General features: G+C 61.8%; 1 protein-coding gene across 2 annotated transcripts; it reads right to left on the bottom strand.

Annotated features, from left to right (window-relative positions):
• Positions 1-3,009: 3,009 nt before the first annotated feature.
• METRN (meteorin, glial cell differentiation regulator) lies at positions 3,010-14,362 on the bottom strand. 2 transcript variants are annotated; one of them, XM_064153231.1, is made up of 4 exons: positions 14,039-14,362; positions 4,880-5,301; positions 4,230-4,289; positions 3,010-3,322 (listed from the first exon to the last, which is right to left on the bottom strand). In XM_064153231.1, the coding sequence occupies exons 1-4, from the start codon at positions 14,257-14,259 to the stop codon at positions 3,015-3,017; spliced, it is 1,011 nt and encodes a 336-aa protein (XP_064009301.1). In that variant the 5' UTR covers positions 14,260-14,362; the 3' UTR covers positions 3,010-3,014. The 2 variants fall into 2 exon arrangements, with proteins under 2 accessions (XP_064009301.1, XP_064009300.1); XM_064153230.1 differs by lacking the exon at positions 14,039-14,362 and adding an exon at positions 6,308-7,761.
• Between the last annotated feature and the right edge of the window lie 314 nt (positions 14,363-14,676).

The raw sequence follows: 14,676 nt of genomic DNA, 5'->3' as shown, positions 1-14,676 counted from the left end.
AGCCCAGCTGCCCCTCCAAAGCCCCCCGGTTCCCATCCCTCAGCTCCTGGCACCCCTCCTCAGCCTGCTCACCTCTGCCCCCTCCATGCTGCCTCCCACCACCCTGTGGAGGAAACACGAACTGGGCTGGACTTTGACTCCTCGTGATTTTACCCTCTGTGGCCACACTGCAGCCAAGAGGCTCCTCATAGGACCTTGTGCTCCAGCACCAAAAAGCTCTGCAGCAGAGCAGGAGCTGCGTCTCAGCCCTTTCCTCTGTGGCAGAAGGAGCTGCATTGGCCAAATCCACGGATTTGGAGGCAAACAAGGTCTTGCTGCTGGCCAGAAGGGCTGTGGCTGCTTGGAGCATGAAACCTCAACATGGAGCCAAGAGGAATGGATTGAGGGTGGGGAGTGGAGGGTCATAGCAGCCAGGAGGTACCCCCCCGTGCATGTGCAGGATGTGGTGGGCAGCACAATTCCCTGTGCACCACGTTTATGGCTTTTCCAGCCTCACTTTTTCCTCCTCCGCTGGGTTTCCCACTCCTTCCCCCTCCCCCCTGCCTTGCTCAGTTTCTGTCAGCTGCCAAAATCCAGGAGAGGGATTCTGGAATCCTTCAGATTCTGGCAAAATTTGGGGATGGAGACTCTGGAATCCTCAAGATCCCAACAAAGTTGGGGGTGGAGATTCTGGCATCCTTAAGATCCCAGCAAAACCCAGGGAGTAGATTCTGGAATCCTCAAGATCCCAGTAAAATCCAGGGGGATTCTGAAATCCTTGGCTGCCATTGGTCTCCCACAGGGCCAGATCCTGCCCTAGGGCCCAGCACCAGCCCCTGCCCCAGCACTCCCTGAGGTTGGGTTCTGGGCTGGGCAAAGGCTGCTGTGGGCAGTGAAGGCACCAAATCATCTCCAGATGGTATGAAAGCCCAGGGTGATGTGGCAGGACCCCAATTTTGGGGGGGTGCTGGGGAGCCTCAGGGGGCTGGGCTTTTTCAACACTGAGCCCTTATCAGTATTGATGATGAGGGGGAAAAAGTTCCTGGCGTGGGGTCCTGTGCCCCATCCACAGCCAGGGGCCCTGTGCACCACCTCTGCCCTGCTGTCCCCTGCTCCATCTCTGGCTGGGATTGTGCCTTGTCTCCACCTGGGGAATCCATGTCCCATCCCTGTCTGGGGGTTCCAGGGGTCTTTGGCTGGAGGTCTCATGCCCCATCCATGGCTGGGAGTCCTGTGCCCCATCTGCAGCTGCTGTCTCATGCCTCAGTCCATGTCTGGGGGTCTCATGTCCCATCTCTTTCTAGGAGTCTCTTGGTCCATCTCTGGCTGGGGTCTTGTCCCACTCACCACCACCTTGGCATGCCCCTTGCAACCTAGATGAGTGGAACCCAGCAGCTGGGGGCTGAAGACCCCACGGAGGAGGGGACAGTGGTGGCAACAGGCAGGGCTGGGAAGGCAGCACAGCACAGCCTGGCACAATGAGGCCTTGTGGCTGGTGGCCCTGATGAGAATCAGCCTTGATAGATGCCAGGATCACCACCTCAGCACGGGGCCATGAGACCCCAGTCCTGCACTCAGTGTTGGTTAGGGAGAGGAGCCTCAGAGTGGACCAGTCTGAGAGAAAGGAGCCCCAAAGTGACCCAACCTGGGAGAAAGGAGCCCCAGAATGACCCATCTCAGGTGGAAGGAACCCCAATGATCCCACCCCAGGGGAGAGAAATCTCAAAGTGACCCAACGTGCAAGAAAGGAATCCAAATGGACCCCATCCTAGGGGAGAGGAACCCAGGTGGACTCACCCTGGGGGAGAGGAACCCCAAAATCTCCCATTCTGGGGGAAGAGGAACCCCGAAGTGACCCATCTTGGGGAAGAGGAACCCAAATGAAGGCACCCCAGGGGAAAAGAAGCCCAAAGTGGCCCAAGCTGGGAGGCACGAGGGCAGGCAGCGCTCAGAAGTGCCAATGTATCTCCTCTCTGTCTCTCCAGACAGACAACCAGTAAGGCTGTGTGCAGCCTCCCCAGTTGGTACTGGCAATGTGGGGGGCACCACAGCACAGAGCAGAGTGGCCCAGGGCCCTTGCTGGTGGCCACCTGACTGAGCTTCTCAAGCACAGGAGCCGCACAGGCTGCAGAACAGCTTCCTTTATAGAGCAGTCACAGATTTGGTATCGGTAGAACTTTAGTGCACATCTGATGCCCCCCCCCACACACACCCCCACGGTCAAAAACCACCACCACCCCACCCCCCGCCCACAGCCTGGCACAATCTGCCCCCCCCCAACAGTGACCCGGCACAGCGAGGTCACAGCCCCAGGCTAGTGGTGACGGTGGCACTGCCTGAACTCTCCATCCTGCATCGGTGCTTTGGTCCTGCCCCGGCCGTGCCAGGGACACCTCTGCTTCCTGTGCCAACTTTCCTTCTGCTTGCTATCCCCCTCGCTGCCTTCAGCCTCGCTTCCCTTTCTAACATCCACCTCACAGCTCCTGCACGTACCCAGGCAGGGCACCAGGCTTTCTGCCATCCCGCTCCTCTTTCCATCCCCTACATCTCAAATCCACCTCTTGTCCTGGCCCTTCCAGCCCCCTCTGTGCCCACCGTGCCCCAGCCTTGCCACCACAGCCACCCCACTGCTGTAGCCACCCACTGCCAAGCCCTCCCGGCATGGAAACAGGGTGGCTGCCCCATCGTGCTGGACCCGCTGTGCCCCACAGCATCCCCTGAGCGTGCAGCACCCTGGTCTCCAGGGAGCCCCAACCCACTGCCCCATGTCACTGCCCCCCTCATTCGAGCAGCTCCCTGGGCACCACAGGTGAGTGCACCCTAGGAAAATCCCTTCCCTTCCTGCAGGATTTTCCCTGGACCCCCCAGCCCGGCATCAGGTGCTGTCAGTGCCCAGCTGGACGTGGAGAACTGAAGCATTGTGCCCACTCTGGGCATTATCCCTTCTGGGGGTGCTCCTGCTGCCCGCAGCCCCCTAGCCCCCCAGCTCCCATGGAGCACCCTGGAGCTGCCCCACCCCCCACCCCCCAAGCCCCTCAGTCCACGGGGAACTCGCAGGGATTCTGGCGGGCACGCCGCGCCCCCTCGTAGATGCGCTGGAAGTCCCGGTAGCGGGGGGCACAGCTCAGCCAGGCCTCCCCAAAATGCAGCCACCCCGTGAAGAGGAAGGTGCCGGGGCCCGGCTTGACGCCGCAGCGCAGCGGGGTGCGGATGCTGCCCGCCGGCCGCCCCCCCGCCTGGAAAAGGGGGAATTTCTGCCGGTGGATGCGGGCGGCGCTGACCCCGATGACGGATTCCTGCAGCTCCGCGTCGTTGGAGACGCTCCGGATGCTGCCGCGGATCACTGTGGGGGAAGGCAGGGAGGGATGGCAGAGTGTCCTTGTCCCCATCCCCCCCGTTCCTGTGCCCGTCGCCGTTCCCATCCCCATCCCTCTTCCCATTCCCATCTTTGTCCCCATCCCTGTGGCCACCCCTATCTGTATTTCCATCTCTATTCCTTCCCCAACCCTGTCCCTCTGTTTCTATCTCCAGCCCTGTCACCATCCCCATCCCAACAGTCTTTCTTGTCCCCATCCCTACATCCTTCCCCATTCCTGTCTCCACCCCTGCTTCTGTCCCCATGCCCATCTCTGTTCCCGTTCCCATTTCCATCCGTCTGCATCCTCATCCCCACCTCTGTCTCCATACTCAGTCACATCTCCATGTCCATTCCCATTCCTATTTCCTTCTCCATCCCTTTTCTCATTCCTGTCCCACCTCTATCTCCATTCCCACTCCTGTCCTCATATCCATCCTCATCCCTATTGCCAACCCCATTCCCATTTCCATCACTGTTCCCATTCTCATTTCCACCTCCATTCCCATCTTATCCCATTCCCACTCAAGTCCCTATTCCCATTCTCATTCCTGTCTCCATCTTCTTTCCCATCCTTATTCTTTTTCCCATCACTGTCCCTGTTCCCACCTCCCTTCCCATCCCTGTTCCCATTCCCATTTCTATCCCCATCTCCACCCCTGTTCCCATCCCTGTCCCTGTCTCCATCCCCAGCCCCATTCCCATTTTCATTCCCATCCCTGTCCCTGTTCCCATCCCCATGCTGCAGCAGCCTCCTGGCTCTGCTGCCCACCTCCCACACCAGACCAGACTGGAGGGAGGGACACACAGAGCAGCGCACCCTGGGTGGCATTGCTCCCCCGCCCGCGGCCCCTGCCCGCTGCGCGGTGCCCCGCGGCGTGCCCCCCGTGCTCACCAAAGTCACTAGTGCAAATGGCCATCAGGAGCTCGCTGTCGTTGCACGGCCGGCACGCCCCTGCCAAGCCAAACTGTCACCGAGGTGGCTCCGGGGCATCACCCCAGACCCTCACACCTTTGCGCATCTCGAGGGAACCCCTGATGAGGGAGCCAGTGGAACCCCGAGGGACACCTTGGGGACACGGAGTGGGGATGGAGGGTGCTGAGCACAACGCAGGGCAACGTCCTGGTGAGGGAGACGGTGGCGCTCCTAGGGACACCTTAGGGACTGCCTAGGGTCGCCAGAGTGGGCTGAATGGGGGCACTGGGTGCTGAGCACAAGGTGCGGGAAATACCCTGGTGAGGGAACTGGTGACAGCCCTGGGGACCCCGTGGGGAACAGCCTGGGGAGCCTGAGGGCTGAGCAGAAAAGCCGGGGCAACACCCTGGTGAGGGAGGCCTGGGGACATGGAGCAGGGACGCTGGGTGCTGAGGACAACCCGCGGGGGACGCCCTGGTGGGGGGAGCGGTGGCAGCCCTGAGAACGCCTCGGGGACCACTTGTGGGCATTGGGTGCTGAGCACAACCCGGGGAAAGACGCCGGTGAAGGAGCCGGTGGCAGCCCTGGGGACGCTCCGGGCACACTGAGAGGGGCCACTGTGTGCTGACCTTCGGCCGCGGGGCTGGCAGCGGGCAGGGGGGGGCGTGCCAGCCAGTCCCCCCGCAGCTCGTAGCGGAAGGCGGCGATGCGGCGGCTGATGTCGGGGTGCGGGGTGGCCTGCAGGAACAGAGCCACCTTCTCCTGGGGTGACCAACTGAAGCAGCGGACGCGGGGCCGGGGGGCCTCCGGTAGCAGCAGCTCCAGCACCCCTTCTCTCTCCAGGTAGAGCTGAGCCCCCCGGAAAGTGCCGGACGGTTTGACGCAGGCCGTGACGTGCTGGGGACTTCTGCCTTTGACGGCGGCGGTGGCGGGGGGCAAGCGGGGGGCCAGGCGCAGCCGAAGGGCACCCGTGGGGTACAGCCACTCCAGAGAGCCCTCGGCGCAGTGCAGGGACAGCTGCTCCACGCTGCCCGCCTCCTGAGACAGCCCGCTGCCAGGCACAGCACCTCCGGTTAGCCAGGGCACCCCCCGCCCCCCGGGAGATGGGTATCCCCTCCTCCAGCCCCGTGTCCCTCCAAACCCCCGTGGGGCAGCACCGGAAGCCATGTGCGGGCTGAACCCCAGGAGAAACAGCACCCAGCCCTTGGGTGTCAGGGCATAGTCCGGGAGGTGCTCCTGCTTCCTAGCACTGAGGTGGGGGCACAGTAACACAACCCCCTTCGCACCCAGGTGGGGCTCCCAGGACACCCCAGTCAGGCTGCCCATGGCCTTTGAGTCCCATGTTCTCCTGCATCCTCCCATTTTGGGGGATCCCTGCTGGGTGCTGGAGGTTTTCTATGCTCCCCCCAACCCCAATGTCCTCTGGTGCCTGGAGTAACGTCCTGCCCCCTGCCTTTTACCGTGGGCGGGGAGGGGGCACACGCGGGAAAGCCAGGCTGGGGGGACACGGAGGTAGCAGTGGGGTGGCTTTGTCCCGGCCACGCTGCTCGTAGCCCCACTTGGCCCCCCAGTCCTCGCCGCGGACCTTCGCAGCCACTCCCGCCGGGCCCCGCTCTTTGTTCCGCACCTCGGCGCCTTCCCTACCGCCCTCGAGCCCTGGCGGAGGACTCGGGGTCCCACCGACCACGTTCCACGGGTTGCCGGGGGGCGCTCCCTAAGGAATCAACACCCCGGGGACCAGCATCCCTCGGCCGGGGCGGGAAGGACCAGTCGCGCTCAGGAGCGGGGAAAACTGAAGCAGGCACGGTCCCAGCATCCCACCAGTGTTGCATCCCACGGACGCAGAAGGAGGTGGCAGCCTTGAGGAATGCGGGGAGACCCACCCCTCCCCCCCTCACAATCCCACCTCCTCCAAAACCCGAGCCTGAAGGGAGCCCCAGCCCCAAACCGGGTAGGATGCTGAGCTGGGGACCACCCTCTCACCTCCTACCCCCGGCCGCTCCCCTGGTACCGCTGCCGACGCCCTTGCTGGTGCTGGTGTCGGTACCGGTACGTACCTGCCCCTCCAGTTGCACTGATCCGCCGAGCCCCCGCCGAGCACCGCACCCAGCCCCGCCAGGCACAGCGCCCGCAGCGCCCACATGGCCCCGGGCGGCCCGGGGCGGCCCGGCCCGGCCCTGCCCTCACCGCTGCCCGCACCGGGGCCGGGGCCGGGGCGGGAGACTGGGGAGGGAGGGGGGAAGCAGGGCCACCACCCCGTGCCGCGCCCCAAACTTTCCGCCAATGGAGGCAGCGGGGCGGGACCAGGCTCTCGCCCCGCAACCGCATCCCCATCCACTCCCATCCGCGGGTACCGCTGGAGCCCAGAGTCACTCACGGGCATCCCCAGAGCCACTCACGCTGGGGCTAACGGAGGATATTCAACTCTGCCCGCACCGCCCGGAGGTGGTGACACCGGGAGGCAAGGAACCGAGGGGGCTGAGCCGGGGGGGGCCACGACTGGGGCACCGCAAGTGACTGCTCCCCAGCTTATAATCACCTTCCAGGTTGTGTGCGCCCACGGCTGGGCGTACTCTGGGGTACAGGCATCCCAGGCTGGGTCCATCCCGGGTTATGCACACCCCAAATCGTGCACTCCCCAATTATGCACCCTCCCTCCGGGTTAAGCACACACCACGCTGTGTACACCCCAGGCTGCAGACACCCCAAACTCTGTGCATCCCAGGCTACACACACCCCAAGCCGCGCACCCTCCCAAGCTCCGCACAGCCTCGTTTGCTGCACACCCCAAGCTCTGCACACCCCAAATTAAGAACACCCTGGGCTACAGACACCCCAAGCTATGCACCACCCACCTACACATACCCCAAGGCTGTGTACTCCCCAAATTATGCACTCGTCCCAGGCTATAGGAACCCCAAACTACAGACATCCAAAGCTGTGCACATCTCAGGCCATGATCACCCCAAGCTAGATGCACCTCAAATTATGCACATCCCAGACTATAGACACTTCAAGCTAGATACATACCAAACTATGCACACCCCAGGCTACAGACACCCCAAGCTGTGCACACCCCAGCCCACGAACACCCCAAGCTAGATACACCCCAGGTGATGACCATCCCAAGCTACGCACACCCCAGGCTACAGAGGCACTCCAAACTATGCACACCCCAAGTTATCCAGGCTCACAGGAACCCCCATAACCATGCACACCCCAGACTACAGATACCCCAGGCAATAAACACCCCAAGCTATGCACAGCCAAACTGTGCAGACCCCAGGCTGTGTGCAGCCCGAATTATGCACACTGCAGAGGACAGACACCCCAAGAGGTGCACACTCCAAGCTATGTGCACCCCGAGTTATGCACATTCTAACTCTGCACTCCCCAAATTTACACAACTCAAGCTATGCATCCACTGCTTTAGACACCCCCCAAAACTATGCACCTCAAGATTTACACACCCCCAACCCTCCAGGAGAACCAACAGCCCCACCAGAGCTGTGTACCCCAAGATTTACACCACCCCCCCAAACCTCCGTATGAACACGACCTCCCCCCACATCTCCGCTTTCAAGCAGGGGAGCAGAGGCGGAGGGTGGAGGTGGTGATGTGGGGGTCACGCACATCCCAACCCCACTTCCACAGCCACTCCTGGGGCTTTCCCCCACCCCCACGGGCCCGCTCAGCCCTGGTGTCTGTGTCTGTGTCGTGTGTGTTGTATTCCCCCCCCCTAATTAATGAGATGTCCCCGCGGTGACAGCCCGCCAAAATGTTTGAAACAAGCAAGGAACAATCGGGATGGGATGATCCGGGCTGGGAACAAAGTCCTGGAGAGAGGGAGGAGCGGAATGGGAATGAGAGATTGTCACTGGGAAGGGTGGGAAGAAAGAGGGGGGTTGGGGGGAGAGGCGGGGGAGGAGGGGGCCGGGAGGAGGTGGGGCGGGGAGAGGGGACTGCGGCCACCGAATGCAGCTGGAAGAAGTCAAGGGCTGGAATCCGTGGAAAATGAGGGGCTGGAGGGGCTGCGGGTTAAGGTGGAGCGGCTTGGGGCCGGGGGGAGGGGGGGGGGAGGTGGAGGGGTTGGGAGGACTGAGCCTGCTGGCTGCCATCTGGGGTGTGTTGGCTTGAGGAGGTCGTGGTCCTACAGGAGGATCCTGTGCCCCCTTCAGCAGGTGGGGCTGGTCCAGCTAGGGAGCCGCAAAGAGATGGGTGACACAAGAGGAGAGGAGGCATTGAAGAGTGGGTGATCCCGGAGGCAATGTGTCAACAGAGATGGGGTGGCACCAGAGGCAAGGTGGCATCGAAAATGGGGTGACACCAGAAATAGAGTGGTACCAGAGAGATGGTAACACCAGAGAAGTGGCACCAGAGCTGGGGGTGACCTCAGAGGCGAGGTGACAACATACATGGAGTGACCCCAGTTTCAGACACAGGGTGACCCCAGAGGCAAGATGGCACCAAAAATGGAGTGACCCCAGAGATGAGGTGGCACCAAGGGTGGAGTGGCATCAAATACTGGGAGCTACCAGAAGAGGGGTGACACTAGAGATGGGCTGGCAGTGCAGGCAAAGGTGATGCTAGAGGTGAGGTATAAGATGGCATCAGAGGTGAGGTGGTACCAGAAATGTGGTGGCACCAGAGATAGGGTGGCACCAGAAGTGAAGTGACATCAGAAGTGAGGTGGCACCGGTGCCACGAAGTGCTGGTGTCTCCAGGCAGGGACCTCCTCCCAACAGGGCTGTCCCCCGTCCCGATGAGGTGTTCAGCACCTTCTGGCCACCCCAGGGGTAAGGGCGGTGGATGTTTGCAACTCGGAGTCCGGTGTGCCCCTGGTGAGCACCCCTAACCCAGCCCTGGGGCAGCTGGCACCCCCGGCAGCCTCCCACCCCCCACCCCAGCCGCTCCACCTTAACTGGGTGTTGCTGGGGAAAACCTCTGCACCAGCTGGACCAAGCCACAGTGGCCAGCCCTGGGTCTCTTCCATATGGGCACTGGGCATGGCCACCGAGGGGGGCAGAAGGCCCTTGGGAGCACTCCTCAGAGCTGGGGCTGACCTGGCACAGGGCAAATCCCAGCTTCAGTACGCACCAGTTGGCTCTCGGCCAGCTGATGCGGCTTTACTGGAGCTGCCACTGGCCGAAGTGCTGCGGAGCGCTGGGTGGTGACAGTGTCCCTTCTGGCTGTGCCAGTCCTCGTCCCCAACCCCATGGCCCTGGCGGAGCTGCGGGTTTACAATGCCCGTCGTCTTCCCCTCTCCCCCAAAATCCGCCGGTCTCTGGGCCACCAGCCTGGCTCTGGTCCCCTCCCTGTCCCTTCCAGTACACCCAGGGCTTCTGGGCTCGCAGTGCCCTCTGGTGACCGCGGGCACGGCGGCTGCTCGGCCATACCCCGGGCTGGGGACCTCGGGGGACGACACTCATGGAATGAGATCTTCAAAGACCACCCCTGGGCAGGGGCTTCTGCTGGCTCTGACTGCTCCAGCCTCATCCCAGTGGATCTTGAGCACTCCAGGGATGGATCAGTGCCAGTGTTGCCCACCCTCACCACCATCCACCTCATCCTCATAGCCACCCTAAAGCCATCTTCTGCCAGTTTCAACACATCATCCCTCCCGCAGCTCCTGGGGAAAGCTTCTCCCCATCACTCTCAGAAGCTCCTATTTCCGTGGTTCACTCTGGATTGGCTCCAGTGGGCCCAGCTCTGCCTTGTGTTGGGACCCCAGAGCTGACTGTGTGCTCCTGGTGGGTCTCACACTGTGCCAGTGCAAATGGAGACCTCAATCTACCCTCTGCCAGTTTAAAACCATCACCCTTCCTCCTCTCACCACAGACCTTTCTCCATCCTTCCTGTAAATCTCCTTTATATACTGAGAGGGTACAAGAAAATCTTCTTCAGGCTGCACAAGCCCAACTCTCTCAGCCTTCCTCCAAAGGAGAGGTTCTTCCAGCCCCACCTACCACTGCAGGTCACCCAGGCCTTTGGGAGGCTTCATGTCCTCTCATGGCAGGAGGGACCCTCAGTCCTTCCTCTGTGTTCTTTGATGATCCTCCCTCTCCTTGCTGGGTCACCCATCTTGGGCAGAGCTTTCTCCATTCCTGGGATCCTGATCCTTGGGCTTCCCCACTGACCCAGGGCATTCCCCATACCCACAAAAATCCTAGTAAGGTGGCTTTGGGCATCTCTGCCCTGCACCGTGGGTGGATGATAATTGGACCATGCTTGGAGGCAGAAACCATTATGAAAAGGCCAAAGAGAGGCTCAGGGAGGAGCTGGTACCCCAAAGTGCTGTTTGGAGACTGGGGTTGCCCCTGCCCAGTTCCTCACAGCTTCGTGGGGAGCTCTCCCACCCAGCTGAGCACCTGCAGGAGATGTGGCTGTGGTGGGTACCCGTCTCATCTTAGGAAGTAGCTGAGGAACCTTAAGTGGTACTCCCAGGGACTAAACTGGCTCCATCCCCTCCTGATGCCCTTGAGCATCTGCACGCCCAGGTTGGTGCCCTGGAGAGACTGGAGGAGCTCACAGAGGACATCAGGAGAACCATGGAGCAAAGGTTGCCTTGGCAAAGTTGAGGTCCCTGTGGAAGGGCACAAATCCCCATGGCAAGGAGGGGGTTCATGTGGGAAGACAAAGGTCATCCTGGCAAAGTGAAGATCCCCAAGGCAGAGCAAGGTGGGAAGGTGGGGGCCCTCATGGCAAGGCAGGGTTCACCATGGCAAGGTGAGGGTCTCCACGGCAAGACAGAGGAGCCCGTGACAAGACAGGTTTCCACAGCAAGGAGAGGATCCTCATGGAAAGGTGGAGGTCCCTGTGGCAAGGAGGAAGTTCCACATTTCAAGGTAAGGGTTCTCATGACAAAGTGGAGATTCCTGTGGCAGAGTAAAGGTCCCCATGGCAAGGACAAGGTTCCCCTGACACAGTGGGGGTCTCTGTGGCAGGACAAGGGTCCCTGAGGCAAGGCAGGAAGCCCACACTGGTGGCAGATGGTCTCCATGGCAGGGTGAGGTTCCCAGCAGCTGGGTGAGGGTGCCTACAGGAGTGTGGTCACCTCCCCTATCAGCCCTGTGGTCCCCATAGAAGTCTGGGGGTGATCTCTGAGGAGGTGCCTGAGCCTCAGCAGAAGCTCAGGGAGTCCAGGCTTTAGAGAGGACACTGGAGAGAGTGAGACCTTGGGGAGTGTCTGATCTTCAGGGGGGCCCAGGGAGTTCAAGCCCTGTGGAGAGCACAGGGAGAGTGAGATTTGAGGGGAGTCTGAGCTTTGGGGCGGGGGGGGGAACCTGGGGCCCAAGCCCCATGAAGGGCTCTGGAGGGATTCCAAAGGATTGAATCCCAGGGTCAGAACAAAGGGGCCTGAGCCCAGGGCAGGGGGGGGTTGACCTTCAAAGAGGGGATCTAAGCCCTATGGAAGGCACTTGGAGGGGCTGAACCCCGGGGGGTGTTAGGTCTTTGACAGAGGGGGCCCAGAGGGTTTGAGCCCCCTGGAGGGTATGGAAAGGGAGCTCTGCGGGATGGGGGGTGCCTGATCCCTGGGGGAAGCCCAGGAGGTCTGAGTGCTGTGGAGGACACTGGGTCAGCTCAGAAGGGCTGAGCCTCGGGGGCAGCACAAAGGGGACTGAGTCCTTAGGGGGTTGCTGAGCCTCAGGCTAGAGACACAGGGCGAGAGCTCTTTGAAGGATACCGAGGGGTGGGCAGAGGGTTTGATCCCTATGCAGGACGTGGAAAGGGAGCTCTGGAGGGGATGTCTGAGCTGTGGGGGAAGTTCAGGAGGTCTCAGGCCTGTGGAGGGCACTGGGTCGGCTCAGAAGGGCTGAGCCTCGGGGTCAGCACAAAGAGAGCTGATCCCTAGGGGGTCCCTGGGGGCTATACGGGGGCGGTGACCCCAAGCCAACTAGGTCACCCCTCTCCCTTCAGCAGCACCCCCACGCCAGCAAGCCCCCCCCTCCCCGCCCTCCACCGGCAGCATGTGCATGCTGCGGGGCGGTGAATGGAGCTGCCTATTGATTCGCAGCCCAGGCTAAAAATAACTTTCAACTCTTCATCCCGAGCTGTGAAAAATCCCCCATTGCTAGGCGACAGGTTACCGGGAGACAGCCGGCGCTAGGCGACAGGGTACCGGGAGACAGCCGGCGCTGGGCCACGGCGGTTGCCGCGGCGACCGCAGCCCCTGCGCACTTCGGTCCGGGCTCGGGCACCCGCGGTCCAGCCCGGGCCAGCTGGGATGTTCAGGGCCTCTAGAGTGAGTCAGGTAGGAGCCTTCAGCAGCCCCAAGGGGTGGTGGGGGCCGATGGAGTGCTGGCAGTTGGCATAAAGAGGAGTTGTGGTGGAACGGTGCGGTTTGGAGTCTGGCTGCTGTCCTGCTTGGAGTGTGGGGGTATAGGATAAGAGAATGGGTTGGGAGGGAGCTTCAGGATCATCCAGCTCCAACTCCCTGCCATGGACAGGGACACCTCCCACCAGCCCAAGGTGCTCAAGGCCTCATCCAGGCTGGCCTCCCTGGACAAACCTCTTCCAGCCTCTCCCCCATCCTCACTGCCAAGAATTTCTTCCTCCTCTCCACTCTCAGTCTCCCCTCTCCCAGCTCAAAGCCATTGTCCCTCGTTCTGGTACTCCCAGCCCTTGTCCAAAGTCCCTCCCCAGCTCTCCTGGAGCCCCTTCAGCTACTGGAAGGCTGCTCTGAGGTCTGCCTGGAGCCTTCTCTTCTCCAGGCTGCACAGCCCCAGCCCTCTCAGGATGTCCCCACAGCAGAGCTTCTCAGCCTCCGATCGTCTTTGTGACCTCCTCTTGGACCCTCTCCAGCAGCTCCAGGTGCTTCTTGTGCTGGGGGCAGCAGAACTGGATGCACCATACCAGGTGGGGTCTCATCAGCCCCCATCCTGCTGGCAGATAGAAGGGACTGTCCTCGTGGAGTAGGGAGGCTCAGGAGGTCTGGCCTGACACAGCATGAGCTGATGAAGTGGAGTTGTGGTGAGCTGGGGTACCCCATACTGTGGTACCTCCTCGGGCTGGTGGCACAGAAAGTCCACCCCAGCTGTGTTCCCTGCACTGGGGACTTGTGCACAGAGGTTCTTCCTGCTCAGGGGCTCCTCCGGTGGCTGTAATCCCCCTGGGACACGAGGCCACCCCAACATGTCCCCTCTGGGGCCCGATGCTGGCAGGAGTTAGTGACAATGGGACTGTGCCAGGACCGAGCAGAACAGGGACCACCCGGATCCTGACTGCTCTGCTGGGCCTGGGCTCACTCCTTGTCACCATCCCGGGCCTTCCAGGGGTACAATGACAAGAAAGGGTGCCACGTTCCTGGAGGCTGGACCAACTGCTGCTGAGCGACAGCTCCCCTGGAACACCCCCGCAGGGACATGGCATCACAGGCTGGGGCGGGGGGGACAGGAGAAAGACCTCCAGGTCCTCAGGTGATGGGGGGAGGACGTGTCACCTAGATGAGGCCACTGACCTGTAGGTCCCCATGCTCAGCAGCTACTCCAGCCCCTTCTCCTGTGGCCAGGGGGCGTGTGTGTGCCTGCGCCCAGTCTCCTCCCCCAAGCCCACCCCACCCCCCGGCTGCCGAAACCCGACCTGCCTTATAAATAATGGAGACTGGAGCCAGGCAGCTCCGGCAGCCTCCCCAGGGCCCCCACCGAGCCGGTCCCAGCGCTTACATGGGGCTGTGCGAGGGGCAGGCAGTGGGGACCAGGTTAATTCTGGCACCCAACCAGCTCCCTCCAGCCCGGGCTGCAGTGGTGAAACTGGAAATAGGTGGGGGAGCAATGGGGTATCCCTCCCACCTCCAGCGGCTGGGTGCAGCACCCTTCTCTGGGAGCTCGCAGCACCCCCGGGGTGCTGGAGCTGGAGCCACCGTCCCAGAGGCTGTTGGCAGGGCCGGAGCTGGCAGCCAGAGGTCTGCACTGGGGTCTCCAGCCTGGCAGAGCCCTGCTGAGGAGAAAGGCAGAGCAAGCATCCTTCTGTCCATCCAGCCTGACATGTCCCCATCCACCCCTCCATTCATCTCTGTCCCTCCCTCCGTCTCACCGTTCTCCCTTCATACCTTCTCCTTTCCTCCATCTCGCTCTCTCTCCATCCATCCCTTTACCCCTGAATCCATCCATACCTCTCTCCATCCCTCCATCCCTACACCCCAAATCCCTCCCTCTCTCCATCTCTCTATCCCACTTCCTTTCATCTTTTCCTCCATCCCTTTCCATTTGAATCCATTCTTCCATCCATCCACAATCCTTCCATCCTTCCATATCTCCATCCCTCCCTCTCCCCCCTTCCATCCCTCCCCCCATCCTTCCACCCCTGCACTTCCCCCCCCCCCCCCCCCTCCGCCCCGCCAGCCCACCCAGCTGCCGGCCCAACCCTTCCCGCACCCCCCAGCCCGCTCACCTCACCGCTCCCGCTTGCCTCCTCTCCCGATTCCATC

This window comes from Pogoniulus pusillus, chromosome 13 (assembly GCF_015220805.1).
Source record: "Pogoniulus pusillus isolate bPogPus1 chromosome 13, bPogPus1.pri, whole genome shotgun sequence".
NCBI lineage: Eukaryota > Metazoa > Chordata > Aves > Piciformes > Lybiidae > Pogoniulus > Pogoniulus pusillus.
Note: the sequence above shows the minus strand (reverse complement) of the source record. Positions and strands in the feature narration are given on the sequence as shown.

Excerpts from the sequence above, each read along its gene's own strand:
- METRN (XM_064153230.1), bottom strand. The coding sequence starts at position 6,633 with ATGCCCGTGAGTGACTCTGGGCTCCAGCGGTACCCGCGGATGGGAGTG. Across the intron at positions 5,302-6,307 it reads CAGTGCAACTGGAGGGGCAG|CGGGCTGTCTCAGGAGGCGG; the intron begins GTACGTACCGGT and ends TGTGCCTGGCAG. Across the intron at positions 3,323-4,229 it reads CATTTGCACTAGTGACTTTG|TGATCCGCGGCAGCATCCGG; the intron begins GTGAGCACGGGG and ends CTTCCCCCACAG.